Source organism: Carassius gibelio, chromosome B11, assembly GCF_023724105.1.
Source record: "Carassius gibelio isolate Cgi1373 ecotype wild population from Czech Republic chromosome B11, carGib1.2-hapl.c, whole genome shotgun sequence".
NCBI lineage: Eukaryota > Metazoa > Chordata > Actinopteri > Cypriniformes > Cyprinidae > Carassius > Carassius gibelio.
Window position 1 is genome coordinate 11,201,376 of NC_068406.1, and position 18,049 is coordinate 11,219,424.

General features: G+C 35.4%; 1 protein-coding gene across 13 annotated transcripts in view; it reads left to right on the forward strand.

Moving 5' to 3' along the window:
* The window catches only part of LOC127968107 (inositol 1,4,5-trisphosphate receptor type 1), a 131,561-nt gene that overhangs the window by 42,875 nt on the left and 70,637 nt on the right, over nucleotides 1–18,049 (forward strand). For all 13 annotated transcript variants that reach the window (XM_052569008.1, XM_052569001.1, XM_052569009.1 and 10 more), the window contains 21 exons: nucleotides 3,113–3,212; nucleotides 4,029–4,189; nucleotides 4,496–4,637; nucleotides 5,872–6,030; nucleotides 8,389–8,561; nucleotides 8,697–8,816; nucleotides 9,192–9,377; nucleotides 9,524–9,775; nucleotides 9,869–10,010; nucleotides 10,101–10,254; nucleotides 10,389–10,579; nucleotides 11,832–11,964; nucleotides 12,045–12,096; nucleotides 12,173–12,338; nucleotides 12,411–12,584; nucleotides 12,965–13,030; nucleotides 13,274–13,411; nucleotides 14,392–14,517; nucleotides 15,471–15,671; nucleotides 15,747–15,998; nucleotides 17,719–17,844. In XM_052569008.1, the coding sequence (XP_052424968.1) occupies nucleotides 3,113–3,212; nucleotides 4,029–4,189; nucleotides 4,496–4,637; nucleotides 5,872–6,030; nucleotides 8,389–8,561; nucleotides 8,697–8,816; nucleotides 9,192–9,377; nucleotides 9,524–9,775; nucleotides 9,869–10,010; nucleotides 10,101–10,254; nucleotides 10,389–10,579; nucleotides 11,832–11,964; nucleotides 12,045–12,096; nucleotides 12,173–12,338; nucleotides 12,411–12,584; nucleotides 12,965–13,030; nucleotides 13,274–13,411; nucleotides 14,392–14,517; nucleotides 15,471–15,671; nucleotides 15,747–15,998; nucleotides 17,719–17,844 (3,214 nt within the window). The remainder of the gene's footprint in view (nucleotides 1–3,112; nucleotides 3,213–4,028; nucleotides 4,190–4,495; nucleotides 4,638–5,871; nucleotides 6,031–8,388; nucleotides 8,562–8,696; nucleotides 8,817–9,191; nucleotides 9,378–9,523; nucleotides 9,776–9,868; nucleotides 10,011–10,100; nucleotides 10,255–10,388; nucleotides 10,580–11,831; nucleotides 11,965–12,044; nucleotides 12,097–12,172; nucleotides 12,339–12,410; nucleotides 12,585–12,964; nucleotides 13,031–13,273; nucleotides 13,412–14,391; nucleotides 14,518–15,470; nucleotides 15,672–15,746; nucleotides 15,999–17,718; nucleotides 17,845–18,049) is intronic.

The following is an 18,049-nucleotide window of genomic DNA, read 5'->3' on the forward strand; positions in this document are numbered from 1 at the left end:
TCTGTGTTCATGCAAAGAGGTTGTTTTCTCCTACTTTTCCATGAGGATTTATTAAAGAATCTGTTTGTTTGACTATCTGTCTCCTTCGTGCTCCTTCAAGCTCCTTTCCCCCCGCAACCCCTGACAAAACACAGTAGTTGAACCTTTTGATATATTTATATATTGTTTTTGGCACTGTGGTCATGGGTGCTAAAATAAGCTTTTAAATAACATTTTCAAAATGTGACTCATTTCTTGCGATTTTTGTGGTGATACAGGCTGAGCGAATAGAAATTATTAACAGCATATGCAGAGTTTCTATTTGGGCTGTAACGTGTTTGCAGCGTTGAGCAAAGCAGTGCTGAAACTTGCATGCACATGAATTATAACACATGAATTGTAGACATTATGAAAGATCCATTATGCATATGTTTATTGTGCTATAATAGAGATTTGTGAGATGTCTTTAGAGATTATAAATGAAGCACTCTTTACTGATATTCTGCCAAACCATGTACGCAGCAGTTGCTTGCTTTAGTTAAAAATAACAGTGTTCTGTGAATGGGGATGTTTTAATAACAAATACTTATCGGGAGCATGTATGCTAGGATTTCATACATTTCATGGAGAAAAAAGTTGTGCAACTAATTACTAATTACTTTTGAAACAAAGTAATCAGAACAGTAACGTGATTTCTTTTAAAAGGAGTAATCAGTAATTTGATTAAATCTTCAGAGTAACATGAGCAACACTGGTCTTGAATCAATAACCGCTTCTTTGTATGTTGAGCCTATGGGACTCGAACACATCTATAGGCTCTATCAAGCCCCTCAATCACATGCTTTGAATGGGTTTCATGCGACACTAAGCCGCAGACAGTCATATGTGTAACAAGCTGAACTGTGGCCTTATCTTGTGTGTGAGAGAGATCATCTTTCAAGTTTGATCCTGGTAAAAGGATTTTCAAAGTCATGGCTTTAATGTGACCTGAAAACCCCCCAGTCTCACAAACCAGCGCCCTTTCACAGCACCAGAGGGCTGTAGTGGTGACTAATTAGTCTAAGGGGGCAGACACACACACACACACACACACACACACACACACACACACACACACACACACACACAAGGTAAGCCTGTTAGTCACATAGGCGAGTACACAACTGTGCCAGGAATACAGACGTGTCTGATGTTCACTTGTGGTCCGTCTAAAGCCTGGTTACGTGTGTGACAGAGTATGTTTTTGTATGACATTTTTGGCCCAATTTTGCTTACTTGTGTGTGTGTGTGTGTGTGTGTGATTTAAATTATATTCTCATGAAATGACAGTGACACAGAGCTGGGTGACAGATGGCAAATATCATATTTTCAGTTTTATATGTCTATTTGATGCATGCCATTTTAATGTCAAGTCTGAAAAAAGAAATACTCAGTCTGATATGAATTTGACTCAGGTGAACTTTTAAGTGTAAAAATCTCTGGAATAAAAAAAAAAAAGTTAGTCTCTTATCTCTTATGATCACCTAGGCTGCATTTATTTATACAAAAATGCCATAAAAGCTTTAATATTGTAATATTATTCCAATTTTAAATGGCTGCTTTCTGTTTTAATATATGGTACAATGCAATTTATTCCTGTAATGTAAAGCTTAATTCTCAGCATCATTCCTCTAGTCTTCAGTGTCATATGATCCTTCAGCTGATTTGGTGCTCAATAAAAAATTATTATCTTTATCATTGTTGTGCTGCTTAATATTTTTTTGAGGGAAAAGATGATGCATTTTAATGATTCTTAAATTGAATGTTTAAAAGAACAGTGTTTATTTGAAAAAAAAAAATGTTTTTGCCACTTTTGATCAATCCCTTGATGATTACATAATTCCATTAAAAAAATAAAAAAATCTTATTGACCCAAAGTTGACCTAGAGTTGGGGTGAAATTCTCTCGTACAGACACACATAGACAATATACAGAAGAGTATGCCAAATTATGTTCTAGGTGGATTATTTATTTACGTCAGTAATGTTCTTTGTACTATTATTAATATTTTTCCTTCCTCTCCATTACAATTATTCAGGCAATTTGACACCAACCTCCACTGCATAATATCTTTCTCATTGTCTCTCTCTTTCCCCTTTTTTAATGATTCTGATGATGCAGCTCAGTTTAGAAGTATTGCTTGTTTAGACCAGTACCACATTTATAAAACAGATTGGATTACAGTGTGGACGTCGCCTTAGTGTGCAAGACTAATGTGAACAGGTGCATTGTGCTTGCGGCAATTTAGTTAAATGAGCATGAATTATCTGACCCGACAGGTATTGAACTTCCTTGTAGGGGTGTGTTTAAGCACCACACAAACTAAGAACAATAGTGGCTTTGAAAGGTCTGTGTGTGTGTGTGTCTGTGTCTGTGTGCGTGTGTGTGTCTGTGTTTGTGTGTGTAACTGCTCTGTAGCTCCCCGCAGGCACTGTTGAAGTCAGTGGCATGAACTGAAGTTCATGTTTGGATTCCACAAAACGACTACAACAGCTTAAGTCTGCGAATGCATGAGTCTTAAAGCTAATTACTTAAACTTCTGATCACAGACGTTTTAGCATTAGACAGTCATATCCTCTTAAACGATGGATTCAGCACCACATGAGTTTACAGGGGTCACAATGACCTGAAGGCTTCCCACCTCACAATATTTGCCCTGAACCTAGTGACTTTTAAAATTGTTCACATGACTCCTTCATACAAAAGTACTTTGTCCCCTAAGGGAACATTTGCCCCCTAAATGTGACCCTAGACGACCCTCGCCACAGCAGGAATGTAAACTCTTGATGCTCATAAGATTAAAGGTTAAGGAAGGTTATCAATTACCTGTCCAGTTACCTTTATTCATCTATAAATATTTACTATAAAGAATGTACAAATGATTAAATAAATAAATAAATATGTACATTCAAGCATTTATTATTAATATTAAAAAAGTAGTTATTGTTCCAAAATGCTCATGGGTGCCATGTCAGCATCAATGTGTCAGCAATTTATAAACAAAAGAGCTTTATTTATTTATTTATTAAGCAAATCATATATTTTGGTACCTTTGACATTCGTGTTCTATCGAGTCTTTTTGTTTCGTCCTCAGGAGCTCGTATGTGAGGCTGAGGCACTTGTGCACCAATACATGGGTCCACAGCACCAACAACCCCATAGACAAAGAGGAGGAGAAGCCTGTTATGTTACGGGTGGGTGTTAAGTCATTCACAAAAAAACAAAACAAAACTGATATCAAATGGTTTATCAGTTAGCTATTTCATCTCATTTGTTGTCTGAATTTTTAGCAGCTGTTGAAATAATAATAACAATAATACTAATAATTATTATAGTTTTTTTAGTTGTATTAATTTTAATTATTCTATTATATTAATAATGAATCTTCAAATGGTTTATCTAATATAATATAATATAATAATTAAAATAAAAAAACTAAAAATCTATAATAATAATAATAATAATAATAATAATAATAATAATAATAAAAATTATTATTATTATTATTTCAACAGCTGAAAAAAATTCAGACATATAATATAATAATTAAAATTACTAAAACAAAAAATCTCTTATAATTATTAGTATTATTGTTATTATTATTATTATTATTTCAACAGCTTCAAAAAAATTCAGACAACAAATGAGATGAAATAGCTAAGTGATAAACCATATATATATATATATATATATATATATATATATATATATATATATATATATATATATATATATATATATATATATATATATATATATATATATATATATATATATATTTTTTTTTTTTTTTTTTTTTTTTTTTTTTTTTTTTTTTTACACATTCTGTAATTAATGTAATTAATTTGACTTTATTTTAATTTGCCATGGTGAAATATTTTGTATGAAATGTAAAAGCTATAGAATAGAATGTATTATCATAGACATTATTTTCGATATAATATCATTCTTATCATCATGTTATCTTCATATTATTATTATACTAAATTGCTATTGGTTTTCTCTTTCAGATTGGCACATCACATATCAAAGAAGATAAAGAGGCCTTTGCCATTGTGCCAGTCCCTCCTGCGGAGGTGAGGGACCTAGACTTTGCCAACGATGCCAGTAAAGTGTTGGCATCCATTGCTGGCAAGCTAGAGAAAGGCACAATCACCCAGAATGAAAGAAGGTACGATCCCTGAGAGTATCTGGAATAGGAATGTGCTTGAGTCCTTAAGCGACCCCTGACTAAATGTTTTTGCTGCATCCTCATTTAACACTTCACGTTGTTTTACTGTATCAATTGATTACAGTGTACAAACTCTATGTGGGAACTATTCCCAGAGGAGTTTCAACTGGAATTTCAGATGCATTGCTTTGATGAATGTGCAACATTTTCCACCACTTCTGATGGAAAATTAAGTATTATGCCCTTGATTAGGGACTGTTAGGAGTTTAAACTGACTTGACCTTCTTTACTTTGCACATTCTGTAGGTTTGTCACTAAGCTTCTCGAGGACCTTGTGTTTTTCGTGGTGGACATTCCCAACAATGGCCAGGATGTTTTGGAGATCATGGTCAATAAACCCAGCCGTGAACGGCAGAAACTCATGAGAGAGCAGAATATCTTAAAACAGGTAGGATGTTCTTCAATACCTCACACTTCGCCTCTTGTAGTGCCTAAAAGACATGCCCTTCACCTTAAAATTAGCATTTTCAGGTGTAAAATAGGGATGTGCGCTACAACCAATCATCTTGTCTAAAAGCCTCAGAAAACATTGTGTGGATATGCAATCCATTTGAAATGATAAATCAAAGAGTCAAATAATTCTTGATATCTTATTATCCAAATTGTTCTTATTTTCCATCAAACGGTTCAAATTTACACACAGAAGCCAACAAAAGCAGCAGAAGAGCTAAATGAAAATGCTAATTCAATCTTTGACACCAGATGGCGCTTTTGGACAAGCAGAAATACAGTGAATACCATGGTTACCCTTGTAAACGCTGCACTAATAAACACTATTTATTAATGTTGAGATAACATGAAAAAATGACAAAGAAAATCAGTTCCCTTTCATAATGTATCCTGCTTTAAACCTTTATTGTAAGTAAGAGGCACAAAGAAAATGCAAAAATCTGAGGTGAAATTAATTAGTTTGTGGCTTCAGATATCCATTTTTCATAATAATGTATTATTTCTTTAAACAACGTTAAAATGACTAAATTTCCACTAGTCAGCTAATATTTCCAATTTTGACTAGACTCACACATCCCTGGTTTAGAATAACATTTAAAAGATTAAATGAGGATTTATTTTTTTATTTGTAGCCATCTTGATATAATACTACGGAGCCCCTAGAGGGACCTTTGCAAAAATAAAATAAATTACACAGACTTTCGCGTTTTCACAAGAAACTTTTGCGTGTGACGAGAAACTATTGCACATCAAATGCACATCAAAGGGACATCAACGGCACATTAAAGGTCCTTTTAGGGGCTTCGTAATATAAACATCAGGGCTCATAAAAAAGTCTTTCATTATGTAACTGCAAACTGAAAACTACTAACTTTTTGGTCAGGATGGTTGGTTCCAGAGACCATATTTGGATGGTATACAGTTTTAAAAATTATTGTTCCAGAAAGATTTTTTTACGCAATGATGCCATAGCACAACAATTTTTGGATGTCCAAAGAACCTTTCAGTGAACAGTTATTTAAAGAGTTATTATCTGAATAACATTTTAGAGATAGAGACCCTTTTTGTGAAGTGGAAAACCTCTATACTTTATCAATCAAGCAAATAAGGAGCCTTTATGTGTTAGAGTATAGACGCATCATTCCAGTTTTCATTCTTCCTCTATCAAATAGATCTTTAAGCTGCTTCAGGCCCCATTCACAGACAGTGGTGATGGTCCCATGTTGCGTCTGGAGGAGCTGAGTGACCAGAGACATGCGCCCTTCAGGCACATCTGCAGACTGTGCTACCGTGTGCTGCGACATTCACAGCATGACTACAGGAAGAACCAGGTGGGTCTGCAGGAGTACCAACAGACATGAGAGCGTTTCTGGTTCAACCTTCAGCCTCACAGCCCTCATACAGTGATTCATATGAAATTTAAAGGGACACTAAGTAGGAATTACTCCCATCTAGTGGTGAAATTGTATTTTGCATTTAAACTAATTTTGCTCTCCAGCGCCTCGCTTTTTCAAATGCGTGTTGCATCTACGGTAGGCGATATGTACCAAAAAGCTTTGACGGGATGTCTTCTAATAGCACTTCATCGAGTTTTCCTTCAGGTGAACAGGTGTGTTATTTCAAACAAACTGCAACATGACCATAAACAAACTAATGTTACAGTATGAATTACTGACTGTGGAAAACATGAAATATTGTAATTAGTAGTTATGTCTTCTTTATTCGTTATATTTTCTGAATAATGTGCATTGTTAGATATAAAAAAAATATTGTAATATAGATTGTAACACTGACTTACCTGTCGAGAAGAAAACTGGCCACTTCAGCGTCTCTTTTGAAATCTTTATCCAGCATTAGCTCTTTCCACCTAGAAAAAGCTTCCCCGACATTAACTCTTGTTTTCTGTAATCTACGGTCACGTTTCCTTTTACGTTCTATTTTTGACTGTTTTGGTGACGATGTGTTCTTCTCCTGTGGCGCGGCATATGTATGGTCCATAATAAGAATGCAATCCAGACTTTTAAACTTGTCGGTGCAGTTTCAAGCGCCTCTCACTGCTCTGCACCTGCGTTTCTGGCTCTGACCGAAAACGCGTTGTGGAAACGCGTTGGCTTAGTACTTTTTGTCCCTCTCTGCTATTATAGTTTTGCAAGATGGCGGAACTACATGGAAGCCTCCGTCGACCTACCCGTCCCATGTATATAAAGATAATAAATTCTTCATTTACGAGGATTAGTTTAAACATTGGCATAGGTATTTGTACACCATTGAGGGCATATTTATGAATAAAAATATTGATTTTAGATAATAAAATTCCTAAAAAGTTACTTATTGTCCCTTTAAGGAACATTTCAATATTGTTTTTTTATTTTAATCTGTACTGTTTTTTTTTTTCTCATAAAATCATATTGTGGACCCAAAATGCAGGACCCAAAGTCCCATTTGTTCATTCTCTAAAGCCATGCTGATATGATTCAATTCCACTTGCCTTCATTTTGATTCTCTCTGAAATATTCATAAACTTCATGATGTTATCAGAGTCTGCAGGCATGAGTGTTATTTCCTGTGGTTTCCAACATTACACGTTTAATGAATACTTTTTAAAGTCTTAAACCATTCTAAAAAGTTATATATAATGCCATCTAACCTCAAACTTTGAACTTTCAAAATTCAGTATCATATCTGTAGATGTTGATATATGAATCAGTGTAATTAATTAAATATATTTAATGCATTTGATTGTATTTAACAGGGTCTATTAATTTATTCTGTGTTTGACAAAGGAAGTGGTCATGTTTATACACACACACACACAAACACATACACACAAGTCCTTATTAGAGCAAATACTTCTCATTAAATGCAGATAGACATTCTTTATACTGTAGATACTCACTTTACTGTATGAATCAAACCATATGGGATGTTTACCAAAAGTTATTTGTATTATTCATAAGGCAAAATTAATTTAGAATCGAAGCTCAAGTGTCACACTATTCATAAACAATGTCATCCATAGAAATAGAAATAAAACATCTTCAGAGGATATGAGCTGAAAATATAGCCATATATATATATATATATATATATATATATATATATATATATATATATATATATATATATATACATATATATATATATATATATATACATATATATATATATATATGTATATATATATATATATATATATATATATATATATATATATATATATACATATATATATATATATATATATATATATATATATATATATATATATACATATATATATATATACATATATATATATATACATATATATATATATATATATATATATATATACATATATATATATATATACATATATATATATATATATATATATATATATATATATATATATAGTGCTTGTTTTATTGAATCATTTACAAAGTTGTATTTATTTGTTTATTTATTTACTTACAATAATTACGGATTGGATAGAAATGAATTGGGATTTAAATATTTTAATTAGTTACCAGCAATGTTTTTTCCATACCAGTGATATAAAATATTTTAAATATTTTGAGTTTGATTTTAAGTTTTATGTTTGCATTTTATTTCTAGTGATTTTATGTTTTTGCCTTTTTTTTTTAAATATACAGACATACATAATATATGAATAATATTCACTTAGTCTCTTTGTGCCCTGTGTCCAGGAATACATCGCCAAGCAGTTCCGCTTCATGCAGAAACAGATCGGCTATGACGTCTTGGCCGAAGATACAATAACGGCCCTCCTCCACAACAACCGCAAACTCTTGGAGAAGCACATCACGGCGGCAGAAATTGACACGTTTGTTAGCCTTGTGAGGAAAAACCGCGAACCAAGGTGGGAGAGAGTGTACCGCAAAGACAAAAGAGATTTTCTGTCCAAAATTTGAAAGCAATGCTTAAACTTGTTTGCCAATGTAAGTGCCAAGAAAGAAAGAAGTCTGACAAGTTTCCATCTGCTGTTTATGTTTAGGTTTCTGGACTACCTGTCCGATCTGTGTGTGTCAATGAACAAGTCCATCCCAGTGACTCAGGAGCTGATCTGTAACGCGGTGCTGAATCCTGCCAATGCTGACATCCTTATAGAGACCAAGTGAGACAAGTCTGAAAACCTTGAACAAAACAAAAGAGATTAAAGAGAATGTGACTCACATTATGTTAAACATAGGTTCATTTGCATTTAAGATTACTTTCGGAATGTTTCATTTGTTTTTAAGGTATTTTAGTATTAACAACCATTCAATCATAAGTAACTTTAAGTCAAAGATGGGTATTATCTGTTTCTTTCTATAAGGCTAAAATCATCTAATAGGTTTCATGGGATACTTTTTTGTTTTTCAAAGAAAACATGATGAAAATCAACACTGCCACATTGTAGATGTACAAAATGTTTGCCATCCTAGGTTATAATAATGAGTCGTTTGTTGGCAGTTCCATTTAAATTCTGTATCTTTCTTTCTCGATCCAGGCTGGTGCTGTCTCGGTTTGAGGTGGAGTCTGGAGAGGGTCCAGTGGAGTCGGAGGAGGATGAGGAGGAGGTGTGGTTGTTTTGGAAGAACAGTAGTAAGGAGATCAAGAGTAAGAGTATCAGAGAGCTGGCACAGGATGCTAAAGAAGGCCAGAAAGATGACCAGGATGTCATTAGCTACTACAGGTCAGCCAACAGGAAATAAACCAAGGCTCAAAGTTTATATATATATATAAACAAATGCTTTCAAGTTCAAAATGGTAAAAATCTAAACAAATCAAAACATCAGTTCTCTCTCAGTAACCTCCACTCCTGGTTAATTTCTTTGTTAGATACCAGCTGAACCTGTTTGCACGGATGTGTTTGGATCGCCAGTACTTGGCCATTGAGAAGATATCAGGCCAGTTAGATGTAGACCTGATCCTGCGCTGCATGTCGGATGAAGACCTACCCTACGACCTCCGTGCCTCGTTCTGCCGGCTGATGCTTCACATGCATGTAGACCGTGACCCGCAGGAACAAGTGATGCCTGTGAAGTACGCCAGGCTGTGGTCTGAGATCCCATCCCAAATCGCCATCGATGAGTACGTTGAAGCGTTTTTTTTAAACAGCTTTCCATTATTAGTGTTCTGTAGTTGTCTCAACCAAGTGCACTTAATGCTGTATTTTGGTTTTAGCTATGATAATGATGGAACCAGTAGAGATGAGATAAAGGAGCGCTTTGCACTCACAATGGACTTTGTGGAGAACTACCTCAGAGATGTGGTTTGTCAGAATATTCCTTTCTCTGATAAGGAGAAAAACAAACTGACTTTTGAGGTAAGTCGCCCACCCAGCATGTGCAGGAGTGACGAGCTTGGGTTGTTACTGGATGTGACTAACTCTTGTGTTGCTTTTTGTGCTTTTAAGGTTGTGAACTTAGCAAGAAACCTTATTTACTTTGGCTTTTACAACTTCAGTGACTTGTTGCGTTTGACTAAGATCTTGTTGGCCATTTTGGACTGTGTTCATGTCAGCACCATCTATCCCGTCAACAAAATGGAAAAAGGAGACGAGTCCAGAAGTAAAGAATGTTTTTCTCATATTTGTCAACAGTTTCAGTCAACCTCAACAGCCTTGTTGGTCCTGTAAATTATATTCTAACAGTAAATTAACAATTTATAATTTTTATCTATTTCTTGGTTATGTTTCTCACAGGTAGCAACGTAATGAGATCCATCCATGGCGTTGGGGAACTGATGACCCAAGTGGTCCTAAGAGGAGGCGGACTCTTACCCACAACCCCCACAACCCCCCCTGATGGGGATGTGGTGAAGACCCAGACAGAACCAGAGAAGGAAGACATCCTGGTGATGGACACCAAACTGAAGATCATAGAAATCTTACAGGTGATTAAAAACCCATAATTTAATAAGAACACATAAATTGGAAAAAATATTTTTTTAATTGTGTTTAATTTTAGATGACCTATATGAGGAACCTTAAAGGGGGGGTGAAATGCTATTTCATGCATACTGAGTTTTTTACACTGTTAAAGAGTTGGATTCCCATGCTAAACTTGGACAAAGTTTCAAAAATTAATTTGTACGTTTGAAGGAGTATTTTTGTTCCAAAAATTCTCCTTCCGGTTTGTCACAAGTTTCGGAAAGTTTTTTTCGAGTATGGCTCTGTGTGACGTTAGATGGAGCGGAATTTCCTTATATGGGTCCTGACGCACTTCTGCCTGAAGAGCGCGCGCTCCCGTATAGCAGTGCACTGAGAGGCTGAGCACAGGCATTCATTCACTGATCAGAGCGAGAGTGTCGCGAAATGCCACAGAAGTGTGTTTTTGGTTGCCAGTGCAAGACAACCCTGCACAGATTACCAAAAAAAAAACCGCATTAAGGGACCAGTGGATGGAGTTTATTTTTTACAGAGCATCAACGGAGTTGTGCAAGTGTTTTTGTTTGTTCCCTTGCATTTCGAAGATGCTTGTTTTACAAACAAGGCCCAGTTTGACGCCGGATTTGCACATCGTTTATTTCTTAAGGATAATGCAGTCCCAACGAAAAAGGGTCACGATCGTGTTTTGGAACCGCATGCGGTGAGTAAAACTGCTTCAAATATCTCTGTGTTGTTAACTTAGCTATCGGCGCGTAAGCACATCAAGTAAACAACATGCGATGTTGTCATCAAACTGCACTTTCCACATGTACAGCTTAAAAAAAAAAAAAAAAAGACGACATAAAGTGGAACTTAGTCATTTTCCAAAACCGCTAAGCAAATAAATACAGTTTCAGTACATACTCTGTGTCACAGCTTCCAGACGCTCTCAACACAAAAGCCTATTCGCGCTCGTGATTCTTTAGCTCCGCCCACACGTCACGCCTCCAGGCACTCGTGTTTTTCCGGGAAAAATCGGTACAGATTATCTTTCTCTTATGAATATAATAAAACTAAAGACTTTTTGGAGTTATGAAGGATGCAGTACTACTCTGTAGGTACTCAAGATTAACAGGATATTGAGTGAAAACGAGCATTTCACCCCCCCCCCCCCTTAATTTCAACCAAACAGTCAGTTAGCTTCATAAATGTTGAATGCAGGTAAAAATAGGGGTTCAAATCTGGTACAAAACTGAACCTTGTGTTTTTGTTGTTCAGTTTATACTGAATGTACGACTGGACTACAGGATCTCCTGCTTGCTCTGCATCTTCAAACGCGAGTTTGACGAGAGCAACACGCAGACGGATTCAGTGCCAGCTGCGAATGCAGACGGGCCCAACTCTATCCCAGGTATACAGAATATCCCGATCACTATCTATCCCCCACAAGTTACTCTACAGATTCTGTGAGTTTTTCTTTGTGTTTTACAGCTCTGGACTTTGAGAACATTGAAGAACAAGCAGAAGGAATTTTTGGTGGAAGGTAAGGATTCGTTTATTGAATAAGGAGCTGCTTTGTAAGATTGTAAGCGTGTAACTATAGTTTTTTCTGAACTTAGTGAGGAGAACACACCTCTCGATCTCGATGACCATGGTGGGAGAACATTTTTGAGGGTTCTGCTGCACCTCACTATGCACGATTACCCACCGCTTGTGTCTGGAGCCCTACATTTGCTCTTCAGACACTTCAGCCAGAGACAAGAAGTGCTCATGGCTTTCAAACAGGTATGTATGTTTAATGTTTAATGTGGATGTTTAATTTGTTTGTATTTTAATTCTTCATGTATTTCCCTATAGGTTCAGCTTCTAGTGACCAGTCAGGATGTTGAGAACTACAAGCAGATCAAATCAGACCTTGACCAGTTGCGATCTAACGTGGAAAAATCGGAGCTGTGGGTGTACAAGCGTCAGGGTGATGAAGGCATGGATGCAGGAGACGGACCCCCAGCCGAGTCTGACCACAAAAAGAAGGTGGCAGGATTTATAGTTTAAGCCAGAGACCCCCAAGGACATATTTAGGAGTGTTGGCTGGCCTACAATATTACGTATCATATTAATGCACTGCCATTCTTTATGATGCTTACAATGCATCATTGCGTTTGTTGTATAATTTAGAAGATTTTTTTAACAAAAAGCTCTGTTGGCCCAATATATCAAAGTAAAAAAAAGCTGTAAGTGGTCATTTGTGCCTTTTTCTTGTAATTGAAACCATATAGCTCACTTTTTCTATTATTTCACAGTTACCTTTTTTTTCTGGGGCAGTCTTTTGTACATGATAGCCATTATTATTTGAATTCAATACAAAATTAACAGTTGCTTTATGTAGCCTTTTTCTGCTCTTTATGTTTAAGGACTCTGGTTCGGGCAAAAAAAAGACAGATGGAAATAGCAGTGACAATTACAGAGATGTGAAGGAGGTAAAGTGTCATTCACACATGAACATTCAGCATTAGAAGGTAGGGTCTTGTGTATATAGTAGTTAACGCATCTAAGCACTATAAAAGAAGTTAATTATGTAGCCACTTTAACTAAAGAAGTGTACATCTGGAGGAGAAATAGCACGAGCACCACATGTAACAGCGATCTGCTTTAATAAATAGTGTTCATTTACTTCATTTACTCCTCTTTAGCTCATCATCTGTCTTTCTTTTTATCTCTAGATCCTGCTGCGCCTCAGCAACCTTTGTGTACATGAAGGACCATCGGGGAAGAAGTGTAAGAAACAGCAGCAGAGGTTGTTGAGGAACATGGGAGCTCATTCAGTGGTGCTTGAGCTGCTGCAGATCCCTTATGAGAAGGTGCAGTATATGAATGAGCAGTAGTTTAGAGGTCTTCTCGACCCCAGTCGCTTCTTACCCAAACGAGAGTGCATTTTCCTGATGGATCTCATGTCTGTTAGATGGATTACTGTGTACAAGGTTACAGATGTCCATTTGGAAAAAGCACATTCATTTTAAATTACCCAAGACCAAGGTCACTAATACCAAACTTTTGTACATGAACCTGCTTTGGTCTCAGAGTCAGACCTTGGGTTTTGGGGTCCAAGTGGACCCATGAAGACCTTTAGTCTAGTGTACTCGAGTTTAATAAGTGTGGTATTAGCAGAATGATTTTTATGATGTGTGGTTCTTTTAAAGCTTCTCGAATGTTCATTCTTCAGCTGATGCGGATGATTCGATTCTTTTAAGTGAATCAAAAACATACAACACGCCCAGTGTAGTCTGATTCCTGAATGAATCACTCCTAAGATCCGGTTCATTTTAGTGAATCTTCTTGAATAATCTTGAATGAAACCTGTATGCTTCTTGAATGAACGACTCTTTATAATTTTGTAAATCAAAACATGCAATGTGACTTATTTATTTAAATAATAATAATAATAATAAAAATTTAATCAAAACCATACAGCTTTTCCGGTGTAGTACAGTACTTAAATAAAAGACTTCTGTTAGCCAGTTATTTTTCGTCAATCCAATAAACATGCAACATGACCTTAGTCTATTTCTTTAGTATATATTTTTTGTGATCTCGATGGCTCATATGATCTAATTCTTCTTAGTGAATCAAAAACACGCAACACATCCATTTTAGAATGAATGATTCCTATGAGTTAGTTTTTCAATGAATAAAAACACTGAAGAATCATTCAGAGCAGTTTCACAAGTTATTACTTATCTATAAAAAATGATTTACCATTTTATTAAAATATTAACAGGAGTAAATGTTCTCTAACTTCAAAGAAGAGTGTGTTAATGCTTAGTGATGCACTTTTTGACAGGGCGAGGACATCCAAATGCAAGAGATTATGAAACTGGCTCATGAGTTTCTTCAGAACTTCTGTGCAGGCAACCAGCAGAACCAGGCTCTGCTCCACAAACACATCAACCTGTTCCTCAACCCTGGGGTGAGCTTTCCATCTCACACACACACACACACACACACACACACACACACACACACACACACAAGGGAAAGACAAGTGTTGGGTCGGGGTGCAGTGAGACAGACCGAGGTTTTCAGTTTCCAAATTGCTACATCTTAAACAAATCCATAAACATCATGGTGATGATGATTCATAGTTCATCACCATGACATCATGACGAGACTAATTGTGGTCTTAATTTTGTTGGATTCTAATGTAACCATCTATTTGGGTAGTGTTAGTCATCCTATAATAGTTTTTTGAATACACATATTTATTTATATAATATTTATATCAAAATATGATTTCTGAATTTTTTAATTTAAAATGCACATATTTGATAATACCAAAAAAAGTTTTAAGTTAGGGGCAAAAATAACATATCCATGATGAACATAGATATAAAAAGAAGCTTATTGGTGTAATAATATTAATACAATTTATGATTATTATAATAACAACAGTAATACAATTTTTAGGATAATAATTTTTATATTTTGATAATAATAATTGTATTAATCTATAACTATTGCTCTTGCATCTTTTCACAAACAGTCCGCTATGCATCACTTTTGCAGGACAGAGTCCCGTTAGAATATCTGTAGTGCTCTTATTCATGGAGGATCATTGTTAGATCATATTCTGGATTTTGTTTGTTTTAATGGTTGTGCTTTGTTAATGACAAGCAATCATTTATGTAAAATGTTTCAGCATCACACACACAACTTTTTGCTCAATTTGAATGAATGTCTAGTTTAATCGACTCTTTTCTGGGTTGCTAGTACTATCAGGACATCACCTCAAAGTGTTGGTTTGTAAACAGTGATTTCATCTACATATATCTGATCTTAAAAAACAAACAAACATTTATTTAATTTCTTTCGCTTTTTCACAGAACAGACGGAACATATCTGATCTTTTTTTGTCGTGTGTAGATCCTGGAGGCCATCACCATGCAGCACATCTTCATGAACAACTTCCAGCTGTGCAGCGAGATGAACGAGCGCGTCGTGCAGCACTTCGTCCACTGCATCGAGAGCCACGGCCGACACGTGCAGTACCTGAAGTTCCTGCAGACCATCGTCAAGGCCGAGAACAAATTTATCAAAAAATGCCAGGATATTGTAATGGCTGAGGTGGGTGGCTGATGTGCTGATGTTGCTTTTGGTTTTGGTAGTTATGTCTAACACGAATCAATATTGTTCCTGCAGTTGGTGAACTCTGGAGAGGATGTGCTGGTCTTTTATAATGACCGAGCCTCCTTCCAGACTCTGGTCCAGATGATGCGTTCAGAGCGAGACCGGATGGATGAAAACAGCCCCCTCATGTACCACATCCACCTGGTGGAGCTGCTGGCCGTCTGCACGGAGGGCAAAAACGTCTACACCGAGATCAAGTGCAACTCCTTGCTGCCGTTGGACGATATCGTCCGTGTGGTTACACACAAAGACTGCATCCCTGAGGTCAGTGACCTAGAGGTTCATGCTGACTTTTTGTTTTTTGAGGTATTGTCTGTTTTCCCTCCCCTAAACAGCACACAACAACAAAACAGCCTGTGATTGGGCATTTTATATTGGTCAGATGGTCTATTCCTGTCTAAGTGTGTGAATTTTGGCTAGATTAAGCTGCAGTGAGTAACAGACAAGTCCAAAGTCTGGATACATGAGACTAGATTGGCTCTGGCCGAATGTTTAAACTCCCATTGTCTAACACAAGAATGAAAATATAAATTCTAATATTTATTCTCTAGTTATGATAAAGCTGCTTCTTTTCAAAATGAAGTACCACAAAGTGGGACATATATTTAATAAGGTTGCAATTCCATACACTGCAAAAACCTTATGTTCTTCAGTAAAAGTTGCTGAGGGGAAATATTTAAAAGGTTATTATAATTTTTTTTATTATGTTTTAAGTTTTAATTCAATTAGATGATTTTGTTACACATTATTTTAAGGTGTCCTTGTTTCAGTGTAATTATATTTTTAAGTACTTAGTAGTATTAATGTACTACATGTACTTACTTTTAGATTTTTTTTTAATTTCTTAATAAATCCTGAGTGATGAAATGTATAGGGGAAAATATTATTTTATTTAACTGAAAAACACAAAATGCTAAAAAAATATAGGTGCATTTTGAAATCAGATTGTACTTTATGAAATTAAATGTCTATTTTAATACATTTTATGCATGTATAAACAACATGTAAACACTGCAAAAGGTTTTATCACAAACTCAATTGACAGGCAAGTAATTGCACAAAATTATATAGTATACATAAAAATAAATAATAAACAACACAAATAATATCCTTTTAAAGTAGCAGTCAATTAAGTTTATTATTCTGTATACTGGTTTCCACTTCCACAAGTTTTTTCCCATTTAATTTTTCTCATCTCCTTTTTAAACCAAATTCTGTGTTTTAGCATATCTAACTATTTGAATGCATGACACAACTTAACTTATTCATTTAATTTTTTCTTAAAGTAGCCTTATAATTTTTTCCCCTCAGAAACTGTGTTTTTCTTGTTCTCAAGTGAAGGCATAAAACACTAATTTAATCATTTATCATTTAATAATGGAAAATTAAGCATTTTTTTACTTTTTTTTTGGCAAAGAAAGAGGATTTACTATTAAAATGAAAACATGGAAGAAATGTTGTTTGATTATTCCTTTAAAATAATGTATGTTTCAGTGTAGTATTAGTAGTAGCAAAGACTATAGAATACATATAGAATATGTCTTAAAGAGGCTTTGGTAGTAGTAGTAGGCTGTGTACATTCTATTGTCGTTATTTCAAACCGGAATTTTATTTTGACGGTTGCCGTGAATACCTTTACAATTCTGTGTATGAGATATGACGCTAGTTTTACTGAAATCAAACGGTCAAATACTCATGAAGTGACTCAGAGCAGCGCTTCAGTGTATCTGCTCAATTCATTAACAGAGATAGGCAGAACATGCATGATTCATATTTAAATAGACTTTTGGAGCTTTATATTTACAGATACTATTCCATATCGTGATTTGATTTAAGTGTAATGATATATATGTCATTATATATATATATGTATGTGTTTTTGTTTTTTAACCACTGGCCTAATTGCTGTCATCTCCCTAAATAAGAAATGGATTACAGATATCTTTGTTGTGAATATTAATGTGTATACTGTGTCCTTTCTTAGGTCAAAATTGCGTATATCAACTTCCTGAACCATTGTTACGTGGACACAGAGGTCGAAATGAAGGAGATCTACACCAGCAACCACATGTGGAAGCTCTTTGAGAACTTTCTGGTCGACATATGCAGGGTAATGGAAGCCCGTTTTGGGGATTTTTCTCAACCCCAATGAATCGTTTAGGTGTAAAGTACCAAAAAGTACCAATTCGTTGCTTGCTAGCGTGCAACTAACATTGTCTATTTGCTGATTGCATGTGGTTGAGTAGGAGTGATTCATTATTTGTGGGACGATATGGGTTTTTAATTATATGACGTCTGAACGTCTGCATTTGATC